Raw genomic sequence first — 23,493 nt, 5'->3', positions numbered from 1 at the left:
ATTTACTGCTCATAAACATTACCCCTTTTCTTAACCTCTCTGTTCTTATCTATGAACCCCATAGACAATATTAATATCAAGATATTATAGGTTTAAGAAAAGGAAGCAGGTTCACTTTCTTAGGTTTAAGAACAGGGAGAAGGTTTAATTTCATAGGTTTAAGAACAGGGAGAAGGTTTACTTTCATTGGTTTAAGAACAGGAAGCAGGTTTACTTTCATAGGTTTAAGAACAGGGAGAAGGTTTACTTTCATAGCTAGGTTTAAGAACAGGGAGAAGGTTTACTTTCATAGGTTAAAAAACAGGGAGAAATTTCACTTTCATAGGTTTCAGAACAGGAAGCAGGTTCACTTTCATAGGTTTCAGAACAGGGAGAACGTTCACTTTCATAGGTTTCAGAACAGGAAGCGGGTTCACTTTCATAGGTTAAAGAACAGAGAGAACGTTCACTTTCAGTGATTAAGAACACAAAGCGGGTTCACTTTCATAGGTTTAAGAACAGGTAGAACGTTCCCTTTCATAGGTTTAAGAACAGGGAGAATGTTCACTTTCCTAGGTTTAGGAAAGGAATCCGGTTCAAGATTTAAGAAAAGGGTGAAGGTTTACTTTTTTAATATATGTTGTTTTGAGAAAAAATTTCCAATTATAAAGTTTTCTCAAGTTTTCAAGTTAAATATAGGCAAACAGATCTTCAGGCGTTTAAATGGTTTGCTACAAAGTGTTTCTTTCCCGAAAGAGTGCAAACTTAAAACGATTTTAAAATTTCAGCTGATTTTTTTCGGAAACCATGAAAAAACTTTAGTTCCGGGGGGGGGGGCAACACAATGAATAAAATNTGGGGGACTTAGGGGTAAAAAATGAGAAGGTTCCTAACGAACTTTTCAATCTCTGATAAACCTAATGATAATTAGTTTATCAGAATGAGATTGCGTTTTGAAAATCAATGCCCAGACGTAGAAGTTATTTACTATTGGAAATGATTAAGCAAGAAATTCATGATGACGACACAACAAAATTAACAAGACAAATTAGAGACATAATAATGAAATTAAGAAAATTAGAAAGGGACTTAAGATGTATATAATTTCAAGTAACTCTTCATTAATAGAATGGCATGTATGCATATCTTGCAAGGTAGTATCTTCTATGTTGCAAGTTGTTGTATTTTGACAATTTCCTACTTATTCTCCCGCTGCATTAATGCACAAATTGCACAATTGAAAATGACCAATCTTAAGATTGAAGAAGATAGATTTTTTGCAGACACAGGTTTAATAGTCTGATCTTAAAGCAATACTATACTAAATCAAGCTTACCTCAAACCAATCCCAACCTAACCTGAAACCATTTCCTAATCATCATTTGGAACACTTTTTATAGTTCCCTCTTCCTTTCATCGGAGACCTTTTTGTGTTCCTTCATTGGTTAAGCGAGGAAGTTTTTGCACTCATCCTGTGTCAGGTTGGAGACATTGTTGGCGTCTAAAACTTTACACGTCACGGAGAAACATTTCAAGAACCATTTACTGCTCATAAACATTAAACAACCAGGAGATCTCCAGACTAAAGTTTATCTGTGAACCATGTCCTGTAAAACGGAGCTTATCTCTGGATATTCAGCAGACTATTGTAAAGATATGTTCAGTGTTCAGTGTTCAGGGTGAAGTAATCCTAAGCTAATCCTGAACTATATGGTTCGTGAGACCAGGATTAAGTCAGGTCAAGATATGGTGTATCAACAAAACGTGCAATCGCAAGAAAGAAGTGTTTGAAAAATGTCAATTAAAATAATACAAAAGTTGTCATATTACCTCTTGTATTCCCTTTCCCAAAATATGTACTGTATATCACAAATTTGATTACAACAAGTAAAACCCGGCTTTAGGATACTGGGCATCATCTGAAAGGATAATTTTATATTTTTAAGACACATAATTGCTACTNAAGATTAAGAAAAAAAAGATTGAAGAAAAAAATTCTACGCTATTAAAACAATATTTAATTAAGGGATTGAAATAAGAAAATATAAAATAAATCGAAGTAAAATTGTAGAAACTAAAAATATATCTACTCTGAGAACCAGACAATTGTGGAATAGGAGGACGCCATTAAAGAAATAAATCAAGTGTATATTTGATGTTGTTACAAAACAAATAGATTTGTTAGTAAATTTTTAATATATTGAAATGGGTCTGTTTACACTGCACAATGTCTATGTCTCATGTTCGTTTCAGTATTTAAAGCCATAACTTGAGTCTGAAAGTCGTCTTCTAATTCCAGATGTTTCTGGTTCTCACTGTAACGGTAGTTGATGCAAGCATGTAAATACAAAATATAAGAAACCATGAATATAATGAATGACTATAAAAGCCTGTAAAACAACAACAGTGTGTATTTATGTATACAGGAGGTAATTAACTTGTTTAGACTTCATCAATATAGTTTACCATTGAGTCAAACTTTTAAATGAATTTTCATTGATAATTGTAAGTTTAAGACACTAAAAGATACTTTTTAGTGCTATTGTAGAGAAATTCCAATTTGATAATTAAAGGACCATTTTTTATAATTAAGAATTAAGTTTTTATCATTGTCAAAAAGAATTATTGTTTCGAAACATAAATGAATAAAAAATTTTCTTATTCTCAAATTTTAAAAACTTAAGAAAAAGAATGCGCTCTTTACCAGGCTATAATATATATATATATCCTAGACTCCAGTCAGGTTCTAAACCAACGTGATGCAAAAAGTTTACATTGTGCAGGAAATCCTTCCCTTTCTATATCCCCCCTCCCCTACTGCTCCCTCAAGAGTCTAAATACCCCCTGCCCCCCCCCCTCCTAGTGTCCGTTAATACCAACCAACTCATTTATAATATGAAGAGAAGCATCTACTACAGGGTGTCCCTGAATAACTAGCTTCAAATGTAAGGTAGATCATCTTTTTTTTGCAAACCCCTTTCACCCAAAATTATGATAAGTCATTGTGTCAGAAACTTTTGTGCCATTAGGTCAAGAGCAGCTGTATTATGTACATTGTACAAAGAATGGTTTGTAGAGTAGAACATATTTTAAGACCTGTTTAGAAACATGGCTTTAGGATCTTAGAGGTATAATGGAAAGAGGGCAGATTAACAATAGACGTTTTGGGAGGTCTGGTAAACCAAGGTTCAATTACAAACCACGGAGGCAATGATTAAAAAGTGCAAAAGGGAAAAGGAATGGCTTAGGAGGCTTCAANGGTGTAGCAGAGATTGCAATTTTCAACTTTTTACTTGCTAAGAATGTTGGAAGGATGATATTGTAGTATGTATACTGTATCAGAGGCCTGGTATATAAATAAAACGTGGTGTATAAATAAATAAATGACTTGGTCTGATCTTATCTTTAACCATTCATATCATGATTTTATACAGGGTGGTTTATCTTCATAACACCAAAACTAAAATAAAAAGTGTAGAATTTAAGCAAAGTTTCTTTTGTTGTATCTTCTTTTTCCTTTTTCGTCAAGTAATGTTGGCAATAATTGGAAAAGGCAAAAAGTGATTATTTATAAGGATGCAACCCCAGAGACCACCAGGGAGTTATTGGTTCAAACAGATTGCATGATTGGAAATAAAACTTTTTCCAACAAACAACAGGGTGTCGGGGAACCACAGGGTGTCAGGGAACTACAGGGTGTCAGGGAACTATAGGGTGTCTGAGAAATACAGGGTGGTTCAGAACAACTAAACTGTTTGTTTTAAATCGCTTCAGTAAACCAATTTTTTTAATATAATCAGTAACATAAAATCATTTTGCTATTAATAAATGCATGATTTTAAACTTGTTGAAAAAAGAAATTTAGTAACAATCTATTAGTTCCGAAAATCTAACGTATCAACTCTATCAGCAAGCGGACATTTGAAATTTTCATGGGGTTCAATCTAATTATTTTTCTGAGACACCCATTGGCCTGTAATTTTGTGCCGCGGGCCTACACCTTGAGGTTTATTGATTCTAATTCTTAGATTAAAATGGAGAATGATAAAATAGAGCAGAATGATGATGATGATGATGAATAAAGAAAAGTTTTTGCGAATCTGTGAGAATGATTTGACTGGATTATATCCTGATATATTTGTCTGGTTGTTTACTCACGTACCTTCAAATAGATAGATAGATAGATAGATAGATAGATAGATATATAGATAGATAGATAGATAGATAGATAGATAGATAGATTCCCATTCAAAGATTCCCATATTAAAAAGGACAAGGAAAAAAACCTTAATTCACGCTGAAAATGATATAAATGCTTGAATCTAATCTATGTTTATGTTTAGAGAAATCTGATATTCAAGCAACATATAAAAACTAGAATATTCAATTATACTTCCGTAGTATTGTACTACTATACACCAGCTCTTATTTCAAGCTTCAGTTTAAACAAAATCTATCCCTGAGAATTCAGCAATTGCTAAATGCAAAATGGAAATATCGTTTTGCAACGTTTTAGTTAAGTATTTGCAAATTGAATCAGTAGGGTTTATATGTTTTTTATATATGATTAAAAAATGGGCTAACCGTTCTTCTAGATTTGAGATAAAAAGGTTAGCAGGATGTTTTAAAATGTGTATCTACAACGTTATTTTTAAACCTTGTACCGTTTATTCTGTACATTAAATCAGCCAGTTAATCTTTATAATCATAGAGACGAACAGATCTATAGTATATATATAATATATATGTAAAGCTTCTTAGGGTGCTTTCGTTTTCGACTATTCTTAAATTCACTACCTTAATGACTGGCTTGGAATACGAATTTTCTTATTTTTATTCTTATATCCTTGGAACCTGGTATCGTAGACCTTTCAAGCTAAGAATTCAATTGTATATAAAACAGCCAAAGTTTGAAATATCAAAGGTTTAAACCATCCGTCAGGTTGCAAAAGCAGAGAGTGGAAACTTAGAGTTGGAAATCTAATTATCAGTTTCTAATCTAATTATCAGTTTCTAATCTAATTATCAGTTTCTAATCTAATTATCAGTTTCTAATCTAATTATCAGTTTCTAATCTGGACCATTCTTAACAAGACCCGTAAATAAAATAGTTTTTACCGTATTAATAATGTACTAAGCAAACCCATGAGATTTGAAATAAGTGTTAGAAGTCCTTTAAACAAGTTTTCATCATATTTTTGGTCTGTCCCTGTAAATGTGCTCTTATTTAGTGGACTGTCCCTTTAAATTTATTTATATTTAGTGGACTTTCCCTTCAAATGTATTTATATTTAGTGGACTGTCCCTTTAAATGTGCTGATATTTAGTGGACTGTCCCTTTAAATGGGCTAGTATTTAGTGAACTGTCTCTTTTAAAGTGCTCATATGTTGTTGACTGTCCCTTTAAATGTATTCATATTTAATGGACTGTCCCTTTAAATGTGCTCATATTTTGTGGACTGTCCCTTTAATTATGTGTTAATATTTATTGACTGTCTCTTTAAATGTGCTTATGTATTCCCCTGACCCAACATAATCTGTTCTTATATTCAACTGATTGCTACGTGTTTTGCAACAATATTTCTACAAAGGACAAAGAGGGGATTACATGATACATTGCAATATATCCATGGATAAATGTACATGATACATTGCAATATATCCATTGATAAATGTACATGATACATTGCAATATATCCATGGATAAATGTACATGATACATTGCAATATATCCATGGATAAATGTACATGATATATTTCAATATATCCATTGATAAAGAGAATGCAAAGCCCGATAGGGAATTAGATATACACATATCTTAAGCTAATCTTTCTTGATAAAAATTTCAACATACGATAATTTATGACTAAGAGTAAGATAAATAAACTGATAGATATGGAATAAAAATGAAGTTTACTTTTTTTAAAACAAAATTTTAATGTAAGAGTAATCTTTTTTTTGATGTCACACTTTTTTCCCAATACGCGGTGGCGTTTGGGTTCTGATTGATTCTGTGTATTTATTAGAATAAGAAAACTTCATTTATCAATTCTTAGGATTAATTCATTTTTAATCTAGTTCTTCTGATACTTCCTGGTTCTTTTTGGTTTCTTTTTAGTCCTCCATTTTATGAACAGTGCCATAGGACTGTTCCTTTTAAATTAGTTCTGTTTAATAGCTCTTTTTAATGGTCTTTTTTAAAAGTACTGCTCATTAGTTCTGTCTATATTTCTGTTTGAAAGTCCTCTTCAATATTTCTTTTCAGTAGTCCTGTCCAATAGTCTTGTTCAACAGTATTGATCAATAGTTCGGCTCAATAGTCTGTCCAGTAGTATTGTTCGATACTATTGTTCAATAGTCTGGATTAATAGTCCTGTCAAATAGTTTTATTCAATAGTCCTGTTTAATAGTAATGTTTAACTAGTACTGTTCATTAGTCCTGTCTATTAGTGCTGTTCAAAAGTCCAGTTCAACAGAATTGTTCAATAGTCCTGTCCAATCGTCCTGTCCAATAGTCCTGTTCTACAGAATTGTTCAATAGTCCAGTCCAATTGTCCTGTCCAATAGTCCTCTTAAATAGTCCTTTTAATTAGTTTTGTTTAGTAATCCGTTTCAATAGTCCTGTTCAAAAGTCCTGTTCAAAAGAATGATTGGCAGCCATCTTTTTTTTACTTACTGCCCTCTCGACCATTGCAAATTATTTTCTCAGACAAATCGTCCAGGTTGCAAATAAATAGCAAGAAGTTGAGTAATTTTCTAAACTAACTATACTATTCAGTATACAGGGGTGAACCATTTTTAAAGTTTCAAAAAAAAATTTAGCACGATTTTTTTTGTCTAGAGACTAGATATAGTTTATCAATTTTATGGAAGTGTATTTTTCATCCCTCCAGGCATTGTTTGAAGGCATATCAAGGCCTATGATAACCAGGCCAATTAGTATTTTATTTGGACAGCAAACACTAGTTGGTAGTCAAGTATACCATTATATTCCTGAGGTATAGTTTAACAAATTGAAAGCATTCATATCTCAATTTACAATTCACAGTGTAGCGTTCATATCTCAATTTACAATTTACAAGGTAGAATTTACGGAAAAATAATTTACGCTTGTACATGTCGAATTCGTAACGCAATAACTTATATGATATATATATATATATNCAGGGTTGAGGCTAAAAATGTTTGAAACTCATTAAATTTTCCAGGGAGAGATTGGATATTCAAAGACAAAATACTAAACTGCTCTGTTGAAATACTATTAAATTTTTTGTTAATCTCATCTTCATCATAGTATTGACAATTATGAATATTATTTTCATAAACCGAATCTTTGAAATTGTATGTAAAATCGAATGTTTGATTATTTTGTTGTACATGTGTAAGTGAGATATTATCCTGGATCATTTAGAAGCTTGAGATCTTGAGAAAATATATATATTATATTTTTCTCTTATGCCAAAGAGAAAATTGTTAAAAAGTTGTGTTATTATTATTCATATAGTTACAATTGTAGAATACTTATGATATCGGTTCATGCGAGATCTTAGGCAAAACATTTTTTTTTGTCGTCAAAGTTTTGACTGTAAATATCAACCTTTTTGTTCTACGACTACATAATGCAAAGATATAAAAAAATTAAATCAGAGTTTGCATAAGTTCCTGTGTTGAAAGTATCAGTAACTTTTAACCCCTCGTTAGGATTATTAAATAAGGAGAAGTTTATTGTTGAATTATTTAATATTGTCTTGAAGTATTCGTGATTGTATTTTAGTTTCGGGTTCATTTAACCAGCTGCGTGTTCAATCATTTACCACGAGAAAACCTAGCAGAAGAGGAAACTAAATAGAAAAAATATAAAACATGGTTTCGGAAACCCTGTTTGCCACCCTAAAGGATTTTTTGTTACACTGTATTTCCGATCCAGGACATGGACTGAAGACTATCCTAGTTTATTAGGAAACATTTTTGGGTATCAAATGACCTCTAATTCATCGTCAACTATCTTGTAATTTTGTATTTGTTTATATCTGAACATATCGGAGAATATTTGACTTATCCCTCATACTAATCATACATTCACTGCATGTTGCAAAAGATTTATTCGGACGAACAATGGCGGAGCACTTTGAGGACGCACTTTTAAAGAACACACTTTAAGGATGCAACATTACTTTACGGATGTTGAAGACGTACTAAAGTGTGACATGCATTTATAAATAAATCTCAGCTTTATATTATAGGATTGATTCATTTTAATAAAGTATTCCGATTATGTATTATTGATCGAAGGTTTGTGTTTAAATGTCTATATTAAAAAACTGCTAAGGTTGTGGTTTCCCTAGTCTATGATGGATTACAGGAAAGGATTGTTTTAAAATCCTTCATGCCGACCATTCTATTCTATTCTTCGTGTCCAGGTTTTATAAATCTAGTTTAGATTGTGCGTATGTTCGTGTTTGAAAGCGTGTGTTTGTGAAAGTTTTTCTGAATTGTGTGTGTGTGTGTGTTATATAAGTTTAAAATCATGGGAATTGAAGATCGACCCCTCACCCTTCCCTCTCCCTGGACCCCTCCCATCATCCCCATTATGNGGGGGGGGGGGGTTCATAAAAGATTATTGAGTGGAAGGGTAGGATGGTTATTTTGATTTAAAGGTGCTTCTAATCCAAGAATAGTTTTTTTAAACTCTTGAACTTCTACTGCTCGAACCATTAACCATCATAGCTTCTATGCGATCAAGGTAATAAGAGGGGAGTAATATTTCAGCACCTCCCCCCCTCTCAAGGGTACATCCCCCCTCCCGGAGTACATCAACCCCTCTCTTACCACCTGATAATATATTGATTATAAAGTATCATTGTACAAGTTCTTCTTCAGTGATTTATAATAATAATAATAATTAATTATGATACTGATAACAATGATGATTATAATAAATAGAACCAGATTAATAGATCGAGACGTCTTCATTAGGTTTATATATCTTAAGCTGCTAAGCTGATCTGAGACCGAAGTTTATGTTACTGATACAAACCTGAACAAACCGTACTTAAGCGTGGGTAAAAGAAAACTTAAGTCTAGTTTTAATTCTAGTCTCTTCATGAAACTCATTAATTATTTCCTAATTTATAAATTGGTAAAATTAATGGAAAGGTTTTCAGGAGTAGATTATTTACAATAACAAATATTATCTCTGATTTTACTGCTTTTATTTCTACCACATATAATTAAATGTATCTATATTCTATATAGATTCTCTAAAATATATTTTATGAATGTTTAAATACTGCGTGCTCTCCAATCTAAAAATCATAAAACAAAACAAAACTAAAATGTTTTCTGACGGAACTAATTTTATTAGAATTGTGATTTAATATTCAAAAACAATCCGCTTTTGAATCGATTAAACACTCTTTGATGAAATCAATTTTTAGAAAATATCAGAAATAGAATATTTTAGCAGGAACAAGTTTTTATCTACAAAGATAGAGTTTACGGTTTTGACATAAAACTAAGTAACCGGATATTTGGAGAAGAACATTTTTAAAACAGAAACGTTTTAAACATTTCAAATGCAGTCTAGTAGCAAACAAGATCATTAAAATATTATTTTTTTTTTAAATTTACGGCACATTCTGTTTTTGGGGTTTATGTATTGAAATATTTATGTTTTTTTGTTTGAAATATCCTCTTTCAGGGTTTGAATTTTGGACAACCTATTTTAATGCTTGTATTTTGGACATCCTATTTCAAGGTTTGAATTTTGGACATCCTACTTCAAGGTTTGTATTTTGGACTTCCTATTTTAATGCTTGTATTTTGGACATCCTATTTCAAGGTTTGTATTTTGGACATCCTATTCCAAGGTTTGTATTTTGGACAACCTATTTTTAAGGTTTATATTTTAGACATTCTATTTAAGGTTTGTATTTTGGACAACCTATTTCAAGGTTTGAGTTTTGGACATTCTATTTCAAGGTTTGTATTTTGGACATCCTATTTCAAGGTTTGTATTTTGGACATCCTATTTCAAGGTTTGTATTTTGGACATCCTATTTCAAGGTTTGTATTTTGGACATTCTATTTAAGGTTTGTATTTTGGACATCCTATTTAAGGTTTGTATTTTGGACAACCTATTTCAAGATTTGAATTTTGGACATCCCATTTCAAGGTTTGTATTTTGGACATCCTATTTCAAGGTTTGTATTTTGACATCCTATTTCAAAATTTGTATTTTGGACATCCTATTTCAAGGTTTATATTTTGGACATCCTATTTCAAGATTTGAATTTTGGACATCCTACTTCAAGGTTTGTATTTTGGACATCCTATTTCAAGGTTTGTATTTGGACATCCTATTTCAAGGTTTGTATTTTGGACATCTTATTTCATGGTTTTTGTTTGACAGGTTTCAGGTTTCCATGTTGCAGGCTATTTGATTTAAAATAGAATGTTTGAAACATAACTTCGTTGAAATCATGGTTTCAATTTCAGATAAAACTATTTAAACTTTGAACATTCTGTTGGATCGATAAACAACAGTATCATTCTATAGAAAAAAGCTAATATTAATCAATGCAAGTTTACACAATACACGAAATACAAAGTCAAATAGAAGATAACTGGAATGTACGTAAGCCTTTATTGGCGTGTACTCTGCATCTACATATGGCTTTTTTTGTTGACTTTTCTGTTTGTTGGCTTGTTCTGTTTGGGTGTCTGTTTGTTGTTTTAACCGAAAACGTCAAAACTGCTGAACCGGTAGTGCCTAATTTTTGTGGTATCTCCATTGACCCTAGGGAATGATCCCAGGGAACGACCCTTAAAGGGAATGACCCCAGGGAATGACCCCAGGAAATGATCCAAGGGATTGACCCCAGGAAATAACCCCAGGGAATGACCCCAGGGATGACCCCAGGGAATGACCCCAGGGATGACCCCAAGGAATGACCCCAAGGAATGACCCCAGGGAATGACCCAATGGATTGACCCCAATGAATGACCCCAAGGAATGAGTGTGACCTGTAGAAATTAAAGAATTTTGCCAGGAAGTTTGCTTTTTGAAACTCCATACATTTTTTTAGATCGGCATTTTTTGTCTTGTTTATAAAAAAATAAAGGCTTGAAATTAACATCTAAAAGCTTTAATTGCTACTAGGAAAAGATGCAGAAATCGCCTTGAAACCCTACTTTTGTAAATTTATCGTCTTATGATTTCTGAGCAACGCTGTACCTCGTAATGTCTAACTTATAATAAGAAAGTATTTAAACATAAATTTAAGATGCAGCTGGTCTGGTTTAGTTGGTTTAAAAGTGGTTTAAACTAGGTACTTCAGTATACAATGGTTTCTTTTTAGTGGTAAAATCTCGAATACTTGAACGATGGAGATAAAATCTGGACGACGGAGGGGGGGGGGGAGTTGCTTTCAAACCTGCATTCAATATTTTATACAAAGAAAAGAATAAATCTATTCCATGGTACAGAAATATATATAAAGAATTAAGTCTTTGTCACAATCTCTGATTTGGTGATCAGTATAAAAATAAATAAAATAATTTAAGCTTGAAAGGTTTACACCATTAGGTTGCAAAAACAAAGGAATTAGAAAGTTTGAAAGTAGGAAAATGAAGAAGAGAACTGAGAAGAACAAAATTAAGAAGAAATAGAAATTTATAAGGAATAAAGAATAAAATTTTGTTAGAGGCAAATTTTTGAAAATTCCATAAACATTCTATGAGGTCACGCGAGGTCCCACAAACAATTTGGACCCGATCGGTCCAGCCATTTTGACGTTTATTGGAAACAAACAGACAAACAAACAGACAAGCAAAGTATATATATATTATTATATAGATGTTGAAGCGTAAACTAATATTTTTGTTTTGTCTCATGATAAGCGTTGAACCCTGTTTTAGAAGAGCAACTAAAATTTATCAATTACTCACCCAATATGGTCTTACCCCCCCTTCCCCTACCCCTCCTTCCCTAAATAATCATGGTAAACTTGAAATAAAGTTGAAGTGTCTTGTTGACGACACTTAGCTTCGATTATAACATAAATCACACGCAATGGTTTCCAAAACTAAACTGCAACTTGAAGGCTAGTTCAGAAAAGTTTATCATGAACTAAAACTGCAATTGGTCCCTGCTCCAGTGCTCACCCTACTCTAAATATTGCAGGATCCGAGCCAGTACAGCATGTACTTTGTAATGTGTATGCATTTAGTCGTACTGTCCAGTCTAGACAACCCAGTGGACAGTCGACTCAGCACGTTTTATGCAAAAATTTAGCCTGCTATGATCACAGTGATATTAGCTAAATACTAAAATATAATCATGTTAGAACTTGAAGTTTAGAAAAGTGGTAATTTTCTAAAAATCTTCTTTATCTATTATTAAAGTTTAATGTTTACATGTTCGAAGTGTACGAGTTGAGTGTATGAGGGGGTGTGTATGCATGTGAGTATATTTGTGGTGAGTAAGAGACCACAACAACGGGTGTATTGGTATAGTACAATACCAGCACAATATTACAAGATAATATTTCTAATTCCAATAATTCAAAAATCTCTCTAGAGACTGTGGGGAGGGGGGGCTGATTCACTAGGGTTCCTTTATCTGATCATTAATTGTCGTGTTTCTAGCTTGAAAAGTGTTTAATTCTGACATTTTTCTGTATTGTTACTTAAAAAATAACGTCTACAGTTCCTTTAAATATAATACAACATATTACATATTTATGGATGAATTATATTGATGAATTGTATGGATGAATTATATGGATGAAATATATGGATGAATGATATGGATGAATGATATGGATGAATTATATGGATGAATTATAAGGATGAATTATATGGATGAATTATATGGATGAATTATATGGATGAATTATTTGGATGAATTATATGGATGATTTATATGGATGAATTATATGGATGAATTATATGGATGAAATATATGGATAATTCATATGGATGAATTATATGGATGAAATATATGGATGAATTAAATGGATGAATTATATGGATGAATTATATGGATGATTTATATGGATGAATTATATGGATGAATTATATGGATGAATATGGATGATTTATATGGATGAATTATATGGATGAATTATATGGATGAATCATATGGATGAATTATATGGATGAATTATATGGATGAATTAGTCTGGTTTGGAGAAAATCAAGATAATAAAGTTATATTTCGTTTAGATGTAAAAATGTGTTTGCGTCCGCGCCCTTGATTCTTAGTTTTATAAACCTTGTTCAAAAGTAAAGAATCTTCCATCAATACAGATTGAAATATGAGACGAGAGACATAAAATTATGCTTTTATGTCCTTTCAAATATTTGCAAGGATACAAATCTATCTTATTAGGATGATCTAAATTTCACGATTTTCTCAAATGCTTATTTTTAAAATATATCTTTTCTTTTTTGATAATTTTTTCTTTTAGTTCTGAGCTACGAGTTTATGGACGACATGTACTACGAGTATGACAACTTGAACACTATTGAGGAATCAGCTGTACATCAAGTCGGTACAGTACAAACACCAGCCTTCATTACGTCATCATTAGGTACTGTTTTAATGCCGTTATGATTCAAGTTATGAACTGTCAACATTAAACACTGTGATTGTACTTTTACACTGTACAATGTACAACTACACAAACCCATTTAACTTATTATTTCAATTTTCAAGCAACTGGTAACATTAGATTTTCTCCAAAACAACATCAAATTCACCTAGATTGCTTAATGTTTTATGTTTTAAAGATCCCACTGTAACTGGTTTTAAATCTTGTCTTGTACTAAGTCAATAAACGTGGCCTTTTAAAATTTCAACGTGTAATAGATATAAATTAAACATTCAAAATTAAACAAAACCCCTTTGAAACATATGTATTGCATGTAACCCCCTTACCCTCTAATCCCCCCTGTTCCCCCCCACCACCGCACAAACAATATCCGCTGTTCCTTCCTGATCCGTAATCCTTGCACCCCCTTTTTAATCCCTGAATTAATGCAGTGAAAGGATTTGAGAACTTTAATCCTCGTTTCTTTTGATTTAAACTTCTGTCATCATATTTCAGATTGCAAAGGTTCATGGAACCAAAACTATTTAAAATGCACTGTGCACTTTTTCATAATCCAACTTTTTGTCACAAAATAATATTGTCTAATTTCTATATTATTGCAACCTGATTGTGTAAATCTTTGATATTTTAAACTTTGATCATTTGATCCAACAGAATTCGATCAAAGTTTGATCTATCCAAGGTCTACGACATTGGGTTGTAGAGATATAGGAATTAAACAGTTTTTGTGGCAAAGACTCTTATCATTTAGCCTTTGCTTTCATTTTCAATTTACAATCTTTAGACAAATGAACTTGATAATATGTTGACGTACCCGTATATTGTAACATATTGTAAGATTGTATTGTAAGATCATTGTCTATAATTGTAAATAAGCCCTTTATCAATATGTTGAATGTACATTGTTGTTGTACATAATACAGTGCACGATACACACAAGTCTTTAGTTTCATGCAAACTCATTCAAATTTTGTAAACCCGATCTGGGAAAACAAAACTTTTTTGTGCAAATTTTACTTTCTATCTATCTCTATCTATCTCTATGTATCTATCTATCTATTTATCTATCTATCTATTTATCTATCTATCTATCTTTCTATCTATCTATCTATTTATCTATCTATCTATCTATCTATCTTTCTATCAATCTATCTATCTATCTATCTATCTATCTATCTATCTATCTATCAATCTATCTATCTATCTATCTATCTATCTATCTATCTGTTTAGATAAAACTGTCAATGAGGGTGAGACGATACGACTGCCCTGCAAGGTAGTCTCTTATATTTTAATAATAAATATTAAGGCTGATCATTGATGATGTATTTCAGATAAATTCCTGAATTTTTGGCCGTATTTGATTACTTGCTTTACACATATTAAAATAACACCAGACTGTCCTTGTAAAAACACTTGTGCATAAAGTTAGGAAAGAAAAACAAACAAATAATTTTAAAAATCTTTATAAAAATTTCAGGTTGATAATCTGCAGGGGTTTGTTCTTCTGTGGAAAAAAGATGAAAAAATTCTTACTTTAGGAAACAGTATTGTTAATAATGTAAGTATTCATATTTTATTCAAAATACAGAAACTATTTGAAAATAGAAGAGAAAAGAAAATATGATTAGATTTCAATAATTTGACCAAAAATTTATTATTTTTCAGATTTATTTCGAAACTCTGTGATTTTTGATCAACATATTTATTTGTTGTTTATTTATTTCTTTAGACATTTTTTTAAGATGCATAATATCTCGATTCTTGGAATTAGGAACACAACCAAGCCAATATGACCGCTCTTAGATGCCTTTACAGGGCCAGAATAATTTCTAAATAAGGCAATCAATTTAATCATCTTAAAGCATTTGTGATTACTCAATCTAATATTTAACAACCCAATAGTTATACCGTTACGAAGAGAAAAGCTGAGTTTAAATGAAAGTATAGATAATCTGACTCTCAGGGACATCTGTGAGCAACAAAATGACTTAGTTTTGGCCCTAATTCCAATGATAGGGGTGTCATGTGCAGTAATTTATCATTGAGATTTATAATTTCGTGTGCAGGAGGATGGAAGGTATCTGCTAGAACTGGGAATGGACGGTAACACTCTGGTGATTAGGCTGGTCAACCCGGCAGACCAGGGTCTGTATACCTGTCAGGTGAATATATATATAGAACACGCTGGTGATTAGGCTGGTCAACCTGGCAGACCATGGTCTGTCTACCCGCCAGGTGACTAATTAGAACAGGTTAGTAAACCTGGTAGACCAGGGTCTGTATACCTGCCAGGTGAATATATATAGAACACGCTGGTGATTAGGCTGGTCAACCCAGCAGACCAGGGTCTGTATAAATGCCAGGTTAATATATATATGACAGGCTGGTGATTAGGCTGGTCAACCCAGCAGTCCAGGGTCTGTATACCTGCCAGGTGAACAGTCTGGTCAACCCAGCAGACCTTGGAACCTAGAATCTTGAATCACCGATTCAAAGTTAGGAAATTTTAAAGAGTTTAAAAATTTGAAACGGCTGTATCATGTATGTACTTTAGTGACCTTTCCGTAATTCATTAAATTCTGTTCCAGGGTCTGTATCAAGCCGCAGGGTTTTATTCCCCCCTGTTAGATTAAACTACTTAATCTAATCTAAAATCTAGTAGTTTAACTTTGACTTTTTTTTCGTTGAATGGTGAAAAGCCGTAGAATAGATTTACCATGATTACCCTCTTCTCCCTGAGAACTTAGAAGTTAACTGAAAGTTTGAAATTTAAATATTTATTTTCTAGGTTTCTGCATTTAAACCCAGCTATATATCTCACAGACTAGCTGTCAGAGTTAAACCAGTAATCAGGATTGAAGAGGGAGCTAAAATTGTTCTAAAGGTGAGTTAAACTTTAAGCAATTTAAATTTTCATTCTTATTTTTGTTTTCAACTATAATTCTCCCCTTCCTGTGTTGTAGGAGGGTGTAGAGTCAAGACTTACTTGTTCCGTCCTCTCCGGGTCTCCTGAACCTACCCTTACCTGGAGACTAGATGGAATAAAGGAAACTTATCAAACCTCTCATCTCTGTTTTCTAAACTTTAATTAGAATCTTAATTAAAATAAACCTAAATTATATCCGTCCCTTTCTCAAAACAAAAGCACCTAAAACATATTTGTTTGAATTCAATAGCAAAATTTGAAACATCAAAATTATTTGCACATTCGAGAAAACAGGATTAGTTAATCCTTCTAAAGGGATTATCAACATAAACCTCAGTGAATCTGCAACTAAAGAGTTTCAGAAATGATTCACAATAGTTCCCGTAAATTTTGTATCTCTTCATTAGACTGAAATAGATTTTTATCGTCTCGTGCTATAGAAATCCACAAGTTTTTTTTATGATAAGTTTAAAATCCTTAAATACCTAACTGAAGATTTGATTTTCTGAGTTTAGGTTGGTGAAGGGAGACATCTAGTCTGGTCTTCTATAGATAGGTAAATTAAAGAAACAGTAGATGCAACTTCAAGTAAATCCTCCAAGTTGTTGCGTAGCATGTCCGATTTACAACGATACCCTATAATTCTTTATCTGAATATCCAAAAAGAATTCTAGTGTATAGCTTTATATCATATGGTTCCAGATGGAACTCAATGTTCAGCTAGAAAAATAAGTATATCTCCGCGGATACAGTTTTCAAAGTTACCGTTGTGAATCGGACATGTCACTCTATAAATGGAGGGTCATTTGAAATTACTTCTACAATCCCTTTAAAGAATTCATTACGAATTGGATTTATATTCTTTTCTTTTTTATATGTGTTTAATGTTTGTTTCTCCAAAACTATGCAAGGTTTGGATGAAATATGTAATTTTTAAAACTTGGCAGCGTAAATTAGCAAGAAATTCCTGGCGATTAATAACCTAATAAATATAATTGTTTGTTTTAACTAATCTGAAATTTTCCCAACAAAAAAATCTGAGAAATTTCAATATTCAAAAAATAAAAATAATACAATTTTTTCCTGAAGGATGGATAGTGGTGTGTACAGCTGCGAAGCTCAGAATGGTTTCAGTACAACACCTTCAGTTGAGAATATTACTGTACAAGTACAATGTAAGGGTTTGATTGTATGCTTTCTGTTTTCATGCATTTATTCATTCAATCATTTGGGGTTTGGATTAATTGCAACTTTTGTAACATCGGATACTTTGTTCAAAGGGAGTGACCGGCTATGTAAGGTAGGTGAACTGAGTATGCAGTGTTGTGGCAAACTTCTTTCGGATTCATGTGAGACATATAAAACTTTTTAAAGATCTGTAAATCCTGAGTTTGAGCGCAAATTCGACGTTCAAAACTCCTACTTTGGGGGTAGATATGTTTTCAGAATTAGCTTTTTTAAATTATTAAATAACGACGACATAAAATGTAAAAAAAAGTTCTACACTAAACTACAAGGAGTCATGTATAGGAACATTAAAATTAATCTTATCATCGAAAATAAGTAATCTTGTTCAATTATTAGTTTCTATTTTCTCATTATTCTGGTTTCTCATTATTCAGAAAGATTTTTGCATTTTCGCAGATTTTCTAGAATTATTATTTAAAAGACGACATTTGAAGAATTTGAGAAATCTGCGAATAAATTCAAAGAAAATAAGAAATTCAATATAATAATGAAAACGAAATAATCGATTTTAGCATTGATTTATTTATTGATTTTTTGAGAAATATGTTCCGGCTAACCATCTAATTAGATTACTGTATAATTTTTAACTTTATTTTTCGTTGTCGTTATTTGAAAAAAAATTAATTTAAAAAAAAACTAATTCTGAAAACGAATCCACCCCCAAAGTAGGAGTTTTGCGCTCAAACTCGGGATTTATAGATCATTAAAAAGTTCAATATGTCTTAAATGAATCCGAAAGAAGTTTTCCACAACACTGCATTCAACTGCATTCAACATAGCCGGCCACTCCCTTTAAGAACTTGAAAATGTAATGTTACAAATCTAAAACTTAAACGATTGATTGAATAGAAAGAATACAAAAAGAGAGTAAGTTATTTGGCCCCCTACTTCCTCCCCCACTAATGTTTTTTTTGCAGCTTTGCGAGACTTCATATAAAAATATGTCCTAGCCCCGGCGCTTGGCCCCTCCCAGCCTTTCCTAGCCGCAGCGTTGCCCTCCCCCCCCTCTACCCAGTTATAACAAAAGCGCTCGGCCCAGAAATTGTCATAACCTAACCTAGCCCTCAAATAATATATAGTCTCGCATGGTTGCATACAAATTACATGGTTGGGGGTCATGAGCGGCGGTTCTAGGATGGATCCGAATAAATAAGTAAATTCCATTCCATGTTTTAATTTCAGCAATTTAAAGTAAAATAATTAGATGCCTTAAAAAAATTTGCAGAAACAATCATTAAGATATGTTCTTCTTTCTATAATCTTATCATCATCATATTTGGAACCCAATATTTGATCGGAAAGGGTTGGATGTTAACTTCTTTAGCTGAGTAAGTATCTGAAGTTTTGTTAAAGTTTTCTTGTTTAGATGGTCCAGAAATTATGTTCAACTCTAAACTTGTAGAAATGGACAACTCATCACTTGTTACAGGAAAGAAACACTTCAACCCTCTAGAGACAGCTACAAGAGAGTCAGATTGGAGTGGGAGGGGAGGGGGGGATTTCAAGATAGAGGGAATCTTGACTTATGTCACTACGGGTGTTGTAAGGTTGTATTTATGAACAATAAGGTATAAACTAAAGGAATAGAATAAAATAGGAATAAAATCTGTTGAATAGGGTTTCTTGCTTTTAACGAAATAATCTCTCTCCTTAGGAAAACAATACAGATTTTTGTATGTATTTTTATCTCTTGGTCATGGTTTGGGACTTAATTGAGGAATTCAGGATATTATCATGGTAGAAGATAAATATTTAATATTCGCTGATTGGGAGGGAGGTTGGGTTAACTAACTAACTAACTAACTAACTAACTAACTAACTAACTAACTAACTAACTAACTAACTAACTAACTAACTAACTAACTAACTAACTAACTAACTTACTAACTAAATAACTAACTGACTTACTAATTAACTAACTAACTAACTAAATAACTAAATAACTAACTAACTAACTAACTAAATAACTAACGCGAGAAAAAATGTGTTTTTTTTTCTCTACAGAAGTTAACTGCACTGCAACTGCACTTCCTAAACCCAGTGTAGCCATTTTAAAGGTAAACTCATAAATAAAGGAATTGACCCTTTGAAACAAAATCTGATGATCTCATCCCTATGTCTTTGCAACCCAATGTCGTAGACATTAGATATTTCAAACTTTGAATATTGTTAGATCAAATAATCTGAGTTTTACACTATCAGGTTGCAAAGATATAGGAATTAGAACATTTGATTTTGTGCAAAGACTCAATTCTTTTAAGACAAAATATTTAATTCCGAAATTTAAAATTTAATTTTTTTTATACCTAATACTGGTATTTATACCTAATACTAGTGTTTTTTATGAATGGTTAAATATTTGAAGCAATATTTTGAATTTTAAATGCATTGTGTTGAACTAATCACACTGTTGCTATTTCCGGATGCATTCTAAATTTTACTCAATTTAATGCTAATTAACTAAATTTAAATTACCCCTCATCAATACAATGAATATTGTATATTCAAGATTACTATTTCTAGCAATGTTAACAGTATAGTTGTATATAAAGTATAGTTGTTCAGTCCAATTAGTTTATAGACTGGCATTCCAAACATCTTAAAACTGTCACCAATCTATTAAAAAAGAGAACCGGGAATTTTTGTTTAGTTTTCCTAGACTTAGCTGTAGAGTTCAGCAGCTGAACCCGTCATCTTTAAAGTTTTCTATTTGATGTCAAGTTCAGAAGCTGAACCCGTCATCTTTAAAGTTTTCTACTTGATGTCAAGTTCAGAAGCTGAACCCGTCATCTTTAAAGTTTTCTACTTGATGTCAATTTCAGCAGCTGAACCCGTCATCTTTAGTTTTCTACTTTATGACAAGTTCAGAAGCTGAAGCCGTCATCTATAAAGTTTTCTACTAGATGTCAAGTTCAGCAGCTGAAGCCGTCATCTATAAAGTTTTCTACTAGATGTCAAGTTCAACAGCTGAACCCGTCAAATTTAAAGTTTTCTACTAGATGTCAAGTTCAGAAGCTAAACCTGTCAAATTTAAAGTTTTCTACTTGATGTCAAGTTCAGAAGCTGAACCCGTCATCTATACATTTTTCTACTAGATGTCAAGTTCAGAAGCTGAACCCGTCATCTATAAAGTTTTCTACTAGATGTCAAGTTCAGAAGCTGAGGCTGTCATCTTTAAAGTTTTCTACTAGATGTCAAGTTCAGAAGCTGAACCCGTCATCTTTAAAGTTTTCTATACTTGATGTCAATTTCAGAAGCTGAACCCGTCATCTTTAAAGTTTTCTATACTTGATGTCAAGTTCAGAAGCTGAACCCGTCACTTTAAAGTTTTCTACTAGATGTCAAGTTAAGAAGCTGAACCCGTCATCTTTAAAGTTTTCTACTTGATGTCAAGTTTAGAAGCTGAACCCGTCATCTTAAAAGTTTTCTACTAGATGTCAAGTTCAGAAGCTAACGCCGTCATCTATACATTTTCTACTAGATGTCAAGTTCAGAAGCTAACCCCGTTATCTATAACATTTTCTACTAGATGTCAAATTCAGAAGCTAACCCCGTTATCTATAACATTTTCTACTAGTCTCTTTTTAAATGTTAAAAATTTTTTAAGTAGAATAAAATGAAAATTTGAATATTTGTTTAGGGCCCCTCTGCAGTGATCAGCAACACTTCAACACAAATAGGAGATACAGTCACTATAACTGCTAGACTATATGGAGAAGGAAAACAACCAAATATAATTAATCATAAATAAATAATCATAAATAAATAATCATAAATAAATAATCATAAATATAAGAACAAAAATTAGATAAACTTTTTTAGTTGATAAATAAACCACTGAGCCAGTCTTGGGGAGTCTATCCTTTATTTTCAAGTCTAGCGTTCAAAATTGAAATTAGATTCATCTGTATTCCCTAAAATGTTTAGACTCGAGCCTTATTTTAGTCTCAAGTCTTTCGAATGATTTTTCGCGAATTACTTGAGTTGCAGCCTATGATTTAAATACTCTCCTAAGAATTGGGCGCTAAAAAAAAGAATTAAAGGGAGTGTGAGCGCATATTCAAGTGACCCTCCAAGCAAAGATGGTAATATCCGATTCATCGGTAACCTTTCTCTTATCAAACATGAATTAGATATCAATGTTTATAATTTCTAAAACTGATTATTTTCTATTGTGGTCCCTTTACAAAACTGCATTTCTACTGCTTCCACATTATTGATAAGATACCAAGATGTCAAGGGTACCATTGTGAATTAGGCAAAGCCATACATGTATGAAGGGTCACGTACAGTTCTTTATAAAAGTAAAAAATGAAAATGTATAACACCCCTCTTGTACTTCCTGCTTAATTATATAAAGGATTCCCTGTAAGGGTTAATCCGTGTAGTTTAACCAGCTAGCTTAGATTACACGTAAACCAAGGTTCAGGTTACATCTAGACAACACCTGCAGGGTCTACTTAGATAATATTTATAAATTTTTATAAATATTGGTAAGCATGTCTTTTGGATATCTATGAGTAGAGTAAATACTTTGTTAATAATAATTTGTTTAAAAAATAATTCTCAAACTACCTTAAAGGGACTTTGGGCGTACTTTTAAGCAACCCTTCATTTATTAAGTGGAATTACGATTCTCAACGGTACTCTTGAAACCTCAGTATTATCAAGGATGAATAAGATATTCTTATCTTTTCAGTTAAAATTTCATTATTTCCGACTGTAGGGTCTCTTATAAGCTTAATTGCGGATTTTTGCGACAGAGAAAAGAAATGAAATTATCAGAATTCAACTCGTTTTAAGGTAGAAAACCGGTATTTTTCTCTTTGTTGCTTAATAAAGGGGTTGAAGGATGCCTTTGTGATTCGTATATGTCGCTCTTGAAATGGAGGTTCACTTGAAATTACGTCTGCACAGTCACTTTAATGTACAGACAATTATTTTTAAATAATCATAACTTAAAGTTCTGGAAGTATTGAATAAGACCCTTTATCTCTTATATAGTACTTGTATACACGACAGTTCCCTTTAAACATATATCAGAGATGGAATTTAAATAATTTAAGCCGCGGTTTAAATCCGCCAAAACCCGGTTTAATTTAAGCGCGGGCTTAAATCTTGAAACATTTGATACAATTTTAAGTGGAACCAACCATTTTTAAACCGCGGCTTAACTTTAAAACGCCGCTCAAATTCTTTAAATTCGGCCACTGATCAATTAAACTCTAAGCTATATAGATTGTAAATAGTAGTTTATAAACAAAATTCTCACACAATTATATATATTTATACCTTTTATGATAAATTACGCGTTAATGGCCTAAACGCGTGATACTAATGATGATAATAAGTCAGGTTTAGTATTAAAACTATGCTATTATTAAATGTAGCATTTAAGTAATGTGGCGGAAAGGGGAATTGAATGGAGGAAAGGAGGAAAGGATAAGAATAGACTTTTAAAAAAGAACGAAACGATAAGTTGCGACCAAATCCAATTTTAATTTCACTTCGCTCTAGCCTCTATTAATGTTATTTTTATATTAAATATAACAATAATATTTATCTATGTAATTGACGAGCAAAAAATACTGGTTCCGTGAACCTTTAATATTAATACCTAATATCATGATTTTTATTTGACCCTTACTTGTCCTAATTAGCAGGGAACTATTTCATTAAAGATTTGAAAATAGGGAGGAGGAGGGGGATTAATGCAGTG

At 32.2% G+C, this 23,493-nt stretch overlaps 1 protein-coding gene across 2 annotated transcripts in view; it reads left to right on the top strand.

The window, feature by feature from the left end:
* LOC111700846 (igLON family member 5) overlaps nt 1-23,493 on the top strand; it is a 29,772-nt gene that overhangs the window by 2,897 nt on the left and 3,382 nt on the right. The window contains exons 1-12 of one of the 2 annotated variants that reach the window (XM_023471915.1): nt 12,251-12,349; nt 13,454-13,576; nt 14,830-14,873; nt 15,078-15,158; nt 15,667-15,762; nt 16,389-16,484; nt 16,564-16,647; nt 17,042-17,082; nt 17,616-17,701; nt 19,141-19,203; nt 19,779-19,831; nt 21,415-21,493. In XM_023471915.1, the coding sequence (XP_023327683.1) occupies nt 13,471-13,576; nt 14,830-14,873; nt 15,078-15,158; nt 15,667-15,762; nt 16,389-16,484; nt 16,564-16,647; nt 17,042-17,082; nt 17,616-17,701; nt 19,141-19,203; nt 19,779-19,831; nt 21,415-21,493 (829 nt within the window). In that variant the 5' untranslated portion in view covers nt 12,251-12,349; nt 13,454-13,470. Of the gene's footprint in view, nt 1-12,250; nt 12,350-13,453; nt 13,577-14,829; nt 14,874-15,077; nt 15,159-15,666; nt 15,763-16,388; nt 16,485-16,563; nt 16,648-17,041; nt 17,083-17,615; nt 17,702-19,140; nt 19,204-19,778; nt 19,832-21,414; nt 21,494-23,493 lie in introns of those variants that run through there. The other variant, XM_023471907.1, reaches the window with a different exon arrangement.

This window comes from Eurytemora carolleeae, unplaced genomic scaffold (genome assembly GCF_000591075.1).
Source record: "Eurytemora carolleeae unplaced genomic scaffold, Eaff_2.0 scaffold81, whole genome shotgun sequence".
NCBI classification, from domain to species: Eukaryota; Metazoa; Arthropoda; class Copepoda; order Calanoida; family Temoridae; genus Eurytemora; species Eurytemora carolleeae.
Note: the sequence above shows the minus strand (reverse complement) of the source record. Positions and strands in the feature narration are given on the sequence as shown.